Source organism: Prosopis cineraria, unplaced genomic scaffold, assembly GCF_029017545.1.
Source record: "Prosopis cineraria cultivar Desert tree isolate PC_DT_omini unplaced genomic scaffold, ASM2901754v1 PC6, whole genome shotgun sequence".
In the NCBI taxonomy this organism is placed as follows: domain Eukaryota; kingdom Viridiplantae; phylum Streptophyta; class Magnoliopsida; order Fabales; family Fabaceae; genus Prosopis; species Prosopis cineraria.
In genome coordinates this window covers 12539322-12549122 of record NW_026555337.1, presented here as the reverse complement: position 1 = coordinate 12549122, position 9801 = coordinate 12539322, and the positions used below count along the sequence as shown (strand labels likewise).

General features: G+C 33.8%; 1 protein-coding gene across 2 annotated transcripts; it reads left to right on the top strand.

Moving 5' to 3' along the window:
- The first annotated feature begins 6668 nt into the window (after window positions 1-6668).
- On the top strand, window positions 6669-9631 carry LOC129314459 (uncharacterized). 2 transcript variants are annotated; one of them, XM_054957900.1, is made up of 4 exons: window positions 6669-6802; window positions 7052-7149; window positions 7449-7780; window positions 8890-9631. In XM_054957900.1, the coding sequence occupies exons 1-4, from the start codon at window positions 6747-6749 to the stop codon at window positions 8989-8991; spliced, it is 588 nt and encodes a 195-aa protein (XP_054813875.1). In that variant the 5' UTR covers window positions 6669-6746; the 3' UTR covers window positions 8992-9631. The 2 variants fall into 2 exon arrangements, with proteins under 2 accessions (XP_054813875.1, XP_054813876.1); XM_054957901.1 differs by lacking the exon at window positions 8890-9631 and adding an exon at window positions 8579-8623.
- Window positions 9632-9801: the final 170 nt, after the last annotated feature.

Below are 9801 nucleotides of genomic sequence, written 5' to 3'. Positions count from 1 at the left end.
GTCTTAAGCCATGGGATTGTTTGGGCTTTTCCATGGAATTGAAACTTCATAACCTTTTTATTTGTTTATGATTGAACAATAAATATCAGGCATGCTAGAGACGTTGAGTCTCAATAGATAATGAAAAGAGTTTCAAGTTCTCTTATCACAGGTCGCTCAAATGTAAAAAGATATAAGGTTTTGGTAGAATAAATGTATTATTTTATTGAAGTGTAAAAGATTACAGACTAAAAACTAAGAACTGAAAAGGGTTAATGAATGTAAAATGTGCGAGTCTTGATGGAGTGTTGACTAGCTTTCTCTATTTTTCTTCTTTCTATTTATGGTGTCGAATAGCGGAAGCCTTTCCCTTGGGACTTAGCACGTTCTATCGAAGAATCAGGAATCTCATAAAACTTATGGCACGGTCTCTCCATTTTGATAACCAGCTCATGTCACTAAACTACTTGGGCATAGATTTCAGCATTACTTAGGATCGTGTCTTTGTGCCAACGGTCTAATATTTGCAGCTTATGAAATTTCGGCATGTTTACTTGTTATAGACTTTATTGAGCTTCGGAGCCAGCCCCTTTTTTCTTATATTAGGTCTGACACTTCAATTACTTAGCCCAACTAATCTTGTGACTTATTTGAACGACGTTTCATATTTAACCCAAACACTATCTTCATGTGCCTATATTTTTACCAAATTGCCCTTCTACATATGATTGAGCATAGAGTAGAACATACAAATGAGCTGACCCAAAAACTTGGCTTGGCCCAAGAGATTTTTGCCCAGCCCGAAAGAGCAAAAAAGCTGCTTGATTTTTTTTTTTTGGCATAGTTGGGCTAGCCCGAAACTCAAGTTGGGCAGAGCTAGGGTCAGCTTGTCTAACCCCAGGTATTTATATTTATATTTTTAATTTTTTATTGAAACGACGTCGTAAAGAGGATGGAAAAGAAAGAGAGCCTGAAGAAGGAAAGGAACCTTAGTCGCAACACCCCACTCACCCTCACTCTCACTCTCCAATCACTCACCGTCGCAACTCACGACGCTCACTCCCTCTTCGCCTCTTCGTCTCGCTGATATGAGATTGAGAATCGCTCGCTCACTTGAGTCCTTCAAGTTCAACCGTTGTTTGATTTCTCATTCATCTACGGCTTCATCTTTGAATTCAGGCTTCGACTTTCGTGGGCATGCATGTTTTGTTCGTGACTAACTTGTCACCTTCGTCTTCCCTCTTCCCCTATGTTTTCCCTCTTCGTGACTCACTTGGCATCTTCATCTTCATCTCCATCTCCAGCTCGAGCTCATTTGCAACTCAAGGTATATTCATTTCATGTTTGCTTCATCTTTGTTCTGATTCGTGCTTCATCTCTGGGCGTGACTATTTGAGGCTTCAAGAATATGATTTTTGCTCTAATTTTTTTGCTGTTCGTCACGAACAGTTCGTGTGCTGTGATTCGTGACTCACTGCATGTTCTAAATGTTTCTTGCCTTTGGCTGGGTCTGGCATGACAATACTAATTTTTTCTCTAATTAATTGTAGAATTTGAAATTTAGAAAGCATGATATGTTGAAGCTTGTTCTGACTTTTGAACTTCACTGCCTTTGTCTAAATTTTCTTAGGAACCGTGTCATGAATGGTTGATGCCTTGGTGCTTCACACGGTGTTTGTGCAAGAAGAAGGGCAAGAGCCGAGAATATTGAACTTGCTGGCTGGAAGTGGACATTATTTATTAGGGAATGTTGAATGTTGAACTTGAATCATGAATGGTGGATGCTTTGTTGGGTTGTTGTTTTTTTTTTTTGGTTCAACTGAAGGTTTCTTCGGCCAAAAAATATCCTTATTATGGATTTATTGTTATTTTTATTGTAATTGGTTGCTGTGCCTGTGCCTGTTATTATTTCATATTTTTGGTTGATTTTATGAAAAGTCATTTGAAGCACCAAATTGGGCAATTCAGCCTGAGCATGCTCCAGTTGCCTGACCCTGCCCGCTCCCCTCTAACTTCATGTATGTGCAGACATCAGGCTCGACTTTTTGTCTAAAGGGTTCTGCCCGATCCAACCCTATCTATATAGAGTCCTAATTGAGCATATGAATCACAAGCAATTCCCCCGTATCCACGAAACTTACAACAGAAATGGCAAACAATGATGGGATTGAAGAAACTGATAGACAGACAGACAATATATAAGGTAACAAAGTAAAACTTGAACCCTCATCAATATTGATATCAATATAAAATATGAAATCTATATTAAGCGGTGTTGCGCTTACGTTAGATCCACTTCAATTATTATTTCAATATTTTTTTATTTAGTTCCCTTTCTACATTATTTATTTATGTCAATTGTCTTTCTTCGATTAATTTTTTATTCTATATGGTATGTGGATAAATATGTCCAATTCTATTTAAAAAAATGATTAAAAATGAAGTCCAATAAAAACAAAGTAAATAGCTTACCACAGGCTTCAAAAGCCAACAAACGATTGAAAGAATACACGTGAACAAAAGACAACAAACGATAGAAATAATTTGTAATGGGATTTACAAAAAACCCTTCAACAAATAAGTAACTTAAAAAAAATCTAAAAGAAAATACTCCATTTATCCCAATTGACATTTTTAGACAAAATTAAGTATACCAATAAAATTTATTATAATCACCTAACAATCTTATTTTTTTCAAAACAAAAATATAATTTGTTTAATATAATCTTATATTTGTGAAGCATTAAATAAAGAGAGACAGAAAAAAGAATAAGGAGGGAAGGGTAATAACAGAACAATTATAATTAATAAAATCTTATTTTTATTAAAGTGTATTGTATTTTGAAATATTGAATTACTTTCAAACATATCTTATAAACTGGGACGAAGGGAGTATAACAATAGATTCTCATATTTTGAGGGCATTTTGTTTTTTGTCCTTATAATTTTATTTCATTATTTCAAGTCCCTATAGTTTGATTCGCTTGCAACATTGGTGTTTATTATTATTGTGTATTTAACTTTGTTAATTCTTGGCGTATGCTAAATCTTGCATTTGTTTTTTACATTCTGTTTTAGCCAATATAAAAGAAACTTTTTTTCTTGTTTACCATTTTATTTTTAATCACACCTCATCAATTTATTTCCATGTCATTAGTATATTTTTACCATATCAATGAATGAGTTAGCAGAGTTATGATAAAATTACCTTCAATGTCAGCTTATGGTTATTATGTGCATTTTTAAAACTGTAGTGGCTAAGTTTACAAACTGATTAAATTAAAGAGACTATACATAACAAAATAAAACCATATGAACTAGAATCAAAATACATTCAAATTAACTATGAGACCTATTGTTTTGTTTTCGCAAAGTCTAGCTGAAACAATGGGTACTACTTTAAGTACTGTCCATGACAAACATGCAGCTAATGTTAAAGGAAACCCATAATGCATCATTGGTTTGTAAAGTAAAAAGAACTAAAATAAAATTAGATTAAAATATACTTTTAATCCTTTAATTTTCTATAAGTTTTTACCTTATAATTTTATAAAATATATTTTTAGTCCTCTAATCCTAATACTCTTAATCTCAAATGATTATTTTTAATGCTAATTATTTCTATTTTAAAAATTAAACTTAATATGTTAATATTTAAAAATATTTTGTCAATATTTAAAAGTTTAATGTAAGATTTTTCTTATATAAAAAAATTTTAGGTAAGTCAGGTCACAGGGACTCACCAGAATTAGAGCATAATGCAAGACTGAAAAAATATTTTATATAATTAAGGGATTAAAATAAAATCTTATGTATAATTAAATGACTAAAATCCTAAAAATTGAAATAAAAGAACCATTGAAAAAAAATTATTTTCATATGTTTAATTACAATAAATGTAAAAGTAATTAAATATACTACATAACTATATATATATAGCATCACATAAAAAAGAGATTCCCCCTCACTTCCTGTAAACACAAGTCTACACTGCCTATTTGATTCTTGAATGATAAATTCCAAGTGGTCAGAGCAAGCAAAGGCTCTCTCTCTTGTGGCTTCGCTTAGTCGGTGTTTGCATGCGTTATTCGATATCGATATACGTTTCTTCTCCTTCTTTCACTTTCAGTCTTCCTTTTTTCTTCCTCTTCTTTCGTTTTCACTTGGGACGTTCAGTTCTTTACGCAGATCAAGTGTTCGGTACAATGACGCACTCGGAAGCAAAGCATGATATACTATTCTGTCTCATTGGCTTCTGTCTTAATCTGAGGTAAAATTCATTCTGCTAACTTTCTTCTTCCCCCTTTTCCTTCTCTGAATGATTTGTTTAATTTCATTGGCGTCGTCGATCTTTTCTTCAAATCTTTATATTGTAAGTTTTTGTTGTTTTTTCTGTTTGATTATTTCCATCTCTCCCAACGTCTTGCTATTTATTACTAGAGATTCCATTGCCTTTTTTGAAAGCGTTTAACTCTAACCAATTAACGTGAGGACATGATATGAATTATGACATTTTACTTTTCATCTGCAATGGAAAGTTTCTGCCCCGCTGAAGATGTATTATATAAATATACATACATCCACACACACAGATATATATATATATATATATATCTCTCTCTAATGTCAGGCTAAAAGATCCTTTCGGCTTCCATAAATATATATACTAAGATCAAAGCTTTTTCTTGAATTAAAAATTATTATACTTTGAAATCTAATGTAAAATATTCGGTTTTACGATGTACAAAAGCAAAAAACACTTTGTTGTATTGTGTCGAGATTGTGGATAAGATGAGCATGCTCGTCTCAAAATAAGGATCCCGGGAATCAAATATTTGGAATTTAGACCTTATTTAATATTGTCAATATTGATATTAGTTGACAAATATTTTATAATTTGTATTTTTCTACGTGAAACTCGTTGTTGTTCAAACTTTTCTATGACGTTTCAACATTCTCTTTTCCTTTCAACATCATATTCTTCTGGATCGGAATAACTTGGTAACCGGGCAATCCCTGCATTAAAAGCGATAAGTACACTATACATGTGTTGTGCGCGTATAAACCCTTCCTTGCATGTATATTAGATACATGCACTTGTTTCATATAGTCGTTGTAGTCAACTGTATTGTAAGAGACAAATTGAATCACCTCAGGAGACATGGAGGCAGCTGCAAAGAAGGAAAACAAATTATGTCGTGCAGCCATGGAAGATAAGTGGTTAAAAGTACTTGAAATGTTGAGGGAAGACAGGTGGCTTCGTGCGGCTTGGATCGCAGACACAGGGGACACCGTGTTACACATGGCAATTAATGCTCTGAAGACAGAGACAGTGGCAAAGATTGTGGACTTAGTATGCGAGGATGATGAAGAGACTAGTGAGAGGAGCATCGTCCTTGGGGCTGCCAATGTGAAAGGTAACACTCCTCTGCATTTAGCAGCTTCCCTTGGGAATGTTGAAATGTGTAAGAAGATCGGCGGCGCAGACCCCTCCTTAATTGCTAGACGCAGCGAGGCCGGCGAGACACCCCTCTTCGTGGCGGCTCTCTATGGCCAGAGAAGAGCTTTTCTTTGGCTTCATTATCTCTATATGGAGAGATACCCCTCTTCAACCGACCATGCTGGCTGTATAATAAGGGATGACAAAAACACCATCCTTCATTGTGCAATTGAAGAAGAGCATTTTGGTAAGTTGATGAAGCCAATATTATTAGGTGACAATTAATTTACAAGTCATTATAATTTTACTTGATTTTCAATTAGGTCCTTTTAGTTTATTTTTTAATCAAGTCCGTGTTGTTTAATTGATTCAATATTTTAGTATTTGGTTGTTAAAATTTTTAATTTTTCCTTTTAAAAAATGAAATTAAGGATTTTTATATATTTATTAAAAGATTATATAATGTTAGAATTAATATTAATTACCTAATTTTAATAACTCAAAATTTATGTAATTAGGTTGTGTTTTCTAAATAACTTTTATACATATAGAATTTAAAAATAAAAATAAAAATATAAGTATTGTAGTAAATAAATTTTTTTGGCTAAAAGCATTAGACCAAATTTTATATAAATTTTAAAAGTGTCTTTATTTTGAAAAAGTTAATCATTCATTAAGAATTTTAACTTTTAGGAACTAATATATTTAATTGATCAAACTACAATGACATGATTAAAATAAAATAGACTACAAAGACCTAATTCAAAAATAAGAAAAACCAGAGGGACTTACAGAATAATTTTTCCTATTATTAACTAATTATGTCATCCATGATCCATCTCCTATTTATTATGACTAGTTTAATTAAGGTGGTTATATTTCTGTTCTTGCTATCTTAATTTGCTATTTTTGATGGGTTTGCTTCATGATTTTTCGCGCAGATGTGGCAATTGAAATAGTTCACCTTTATAAAGATCTCGCGAAACCAACGAGTCTCAATGACAAGGGGTTGTCTCCACTCCATCTACTGGCAGAAAAGCATTCAGCTTTCAAAGGTGGTACCATCCTTGGTCGACCATTTGGACATATCGCGTATCCTTGTAAGTACCGTTGTCCATTGATGAAGGAAATCCAGTTACATATATATATATATATATATATATATCTACTTTACTTTTTTTTTTAATTCCTCCGTACGTGTCCTCCTGATTATTCACTGTTATATATAAATATAAATGATATGCGTTGTTTTGTTTCTTTGCAACTTCCAAGTTTTGGAAGTTAAGAAGAAGGAGAATGCCACGACAAAGGATGAACTGAAACGCGAATGCGAGTCGCTCATCGTGGGCCTCAAGGATCGAGAACTGTCATTAAAATTATCAAGTATGCATACTTAAAAGTATTATTTACTCTTATATTTATTATAAAAGTAAATTTATGATACGAACGAAACTAATATATATTTTTAAACTTTTCATATAATTTATTTAGATATTACTTTAATCAATATTTTCTTCGAAATATCAAAATTTATTCAAATATTGCCTCGCCTGATAAATATTTTGTCCGTCTGTCACTGCTAGGATATCTATATCTACTATTTCCACCTGACAGAATAATTCATGACTTTAGTGTGGTGCGGAAAAAGAAGGAGAAGAACACATTGTCTTTTCAAATAATGGAAAAACTACTTCAGCATGATCCCGTTTCAGTTATGCCAGTAAACAAAGGTAAAAAGTTTTCAAATATATTTTTACTTTTCAGTGATTGAATAACTAGTAATAATTAGCTGGGTGGTAAGACTGGCCGTTTGAAAGGGTTATTGTCTATCTAGTGCGCGCGCGCATGTATATATCAAACTCATCTTTCTATCATCAATGAAATTAACTGAGGTTTAAAAACTGGTCGGTTAAAAGTAGACTTTGTAGTTACAGTTACTTTTAGCATTTTTTTTTTCCCTCTGAAGTTCAAACTGCAATAATATAACTTTGTCACTTGCACGTATGTGCGGCTCTGAATGATTTAATAGACGGTCGAAAGATTGAGACACCTCTTATGATCGCCGTGAAGAATGGCGTGATTGAAATGGTGAAGAAAATTCTGGAACTATACCCGTCGACCGCTAACATTGGCGAAGTGAATGATGAGGGAAAAAACATAGTCCATTTAGCAGCAGAAAAGAAGCAAACCGACGTATACAATTATTTGGGCAAACAGAAAATCCTCACTGGAAGTCTGTTTCAGCAAGTGGACAATGATGGAAACAGTGCATTGCACTTGGCAGCCAGTTATGGATGTGATCGTAATTCCGATTTTCCTGGGGAAGTACTTCTCATGCAATGGGAACGCAAGTGTTTTGCGGTACGTAAGCTTTTTTCTTTTTTTGGGGGGGGGGGAGGGAGGGGGTTATGTAAAATAAATTTAGGTCATATTTGTTTACTAGAATAGAATGAAATGAAATAGATTGAAAAAATAAAAATAAGATGATAAAAGGAGATGGGTGACCACTATCACAAAGTAGAGGGATAATTTAGGTTATGGGTTGGGAATCATTATTCATGAGATTTTTGAAGAATATGATGATTATCACATTTGTAGTATATATTAATGAGTTTTATCATGTTTTTCATGGAAGGAAGAGTGATTTAGTTTATTTTTATTTTAATTCTTTCAATCTATTCCATTTCATTTCAAATGTGACCTCATGAAAAATTGTACTGCTCAAACTGTTAAGTTGCCTTCCGTCAAAAAAAACAAAATGCAAGTTGCTACAGTATATTTTACATGCATGATATTGTCATGATGTATGATGAAGAGATAATGAAGATCATGGGTAATGGATAGTATAATGCACGTGCTTAATTATCATTATCATGGGGTTGTTACAAGGGCATGTGAAAGTGAGTGGAGTAGGGTGGATTTCGATTTAGTCTTTTCATACAATGAATGTTTCAATTATAATTATTAAGTTTCATCAAAACTTGAAAATTATCAAAATATATTTTTTTTTCAAAATTTTATAACAACCTCACTATTAAAATGCTCCTCACATATACCGTCACTTCAAAAATTTGAGATTTAGTGCTCTTTGAATGTTATATGACAAAATCTTCTCCAACCATTCTATTAAATCCAACTGTTATTATCATATACGTGAAGCATTTATTGAGTGACTGAATCCAAATCCAGCAAGGTGCTCACAATATACCAAGAGACATGGCTATTTGGAAAGGGGTGTGGATGATTTTAGTGATCTTCTCTCTTGTATGTTCTTCCCCTTCCCTCTGCAAATATTCTGTTTCTCTCGTCATTTTCTTTCTCTTTACTGTCAATAGATAATTCAATATATATTTTCACATGATCAGTTTAATTTGGTCATGACAGATTATTGATTGATATTTGATTAACCCACCTGGAGCTGTTTGAAAATGTTAAACACATTAACATGGTTTATATATGTGGTGATGCAGTTTGTGAAAGATTCAATGCCGCGTGGTGTGTTCGCGAGATACAACAATAAGTTGAAAACCGCTGATGACATCTTCGATGAAACTCACAGGGACCCAATCTAAAGAGACAAAAAGTGGATAACTGAAACCTCAGGAGCATGTTCTTTGGTGTCGACGCTGATTGCGACGGTGGCCTTTGCCACAGCCGCCACCGTGCCCGGCGATTTCAATGACAAAGGCGCCCCACACCATGTAGGAGAGCAAGTATTCCAATTCTTTGTGGGCATGTCACTCATGGCCCTTGGCTTCTCTATCATAGCCACCATTCTCTTCCTCTCCATAGTTACTACTGCTCGTTACCGCGCGATTAACTTCGTTAGAGGCCTGCCTTTGAGGCTCTTCCTTGCCATGTCCACCATGTTCATCTCCATTCTTTGTATGTGGATATCTTTCTGTGCTAGTCATTCCTTCTTGCTCGTCGAACATGCACGACGAGTTTATGTTTTTATTTACATCATCACTTCAATCCCAGGCACCATATATGCAATCACAAAGTTCCCAGTGTACTGGAATCTTCTGAGTACTAGCTTAACCAAGGTTCCTGTTCCAAGCCACAACACCATCCCTGCATTACCCAAGCCCCCAGAAGATAAAAAATTGTGTTGTGATGCCCTTACCAAACTTGTGAAAATTTGTGAAGATTGTGATTGTGAGAAATGATTGATCCCAGAAATTTGAAACTTTTATTTGGGAAGCTTGTTTGAATTGTAGGCGATGCATGTGTGTGACGTTTGATGTTTATTCTTTCTCCTTTGTTTGCAATAATATAATATGTACTCGTTATTGAATTTGAAGATCATACTGGTGTGCAATGCAATTTGGTTTGGTTTTAATTACTTTGAGTTTTATGATAATTATTCTTTTAACATGATT

Excerpts from the sequence above, each read along its gene's own strand:
- LOC129314459 (XM_054957900.1), top strand. The coding sequence starts at position 6,747 with ATGCGAGTCGCTCATCGTGGGCCTCAAGGATCGAGAACTGTCATTAAA. Across the intron at positions 7,150-7,448 it reads AGTTATGCCAGTAAACAAAG|ACGGTCGAAAGATTGAGACA; the intron begins GTAAAAAGTTTT and ends ATGATTTAATAG. Across the intron at positions 7,781-8,889 it reads GGGAACGCAAGTGTTTTGCG|TTTGTGAAAGATTCAATGCC; the intron begins GTACGTAAGCTT and ends GTGGTGATGCAG.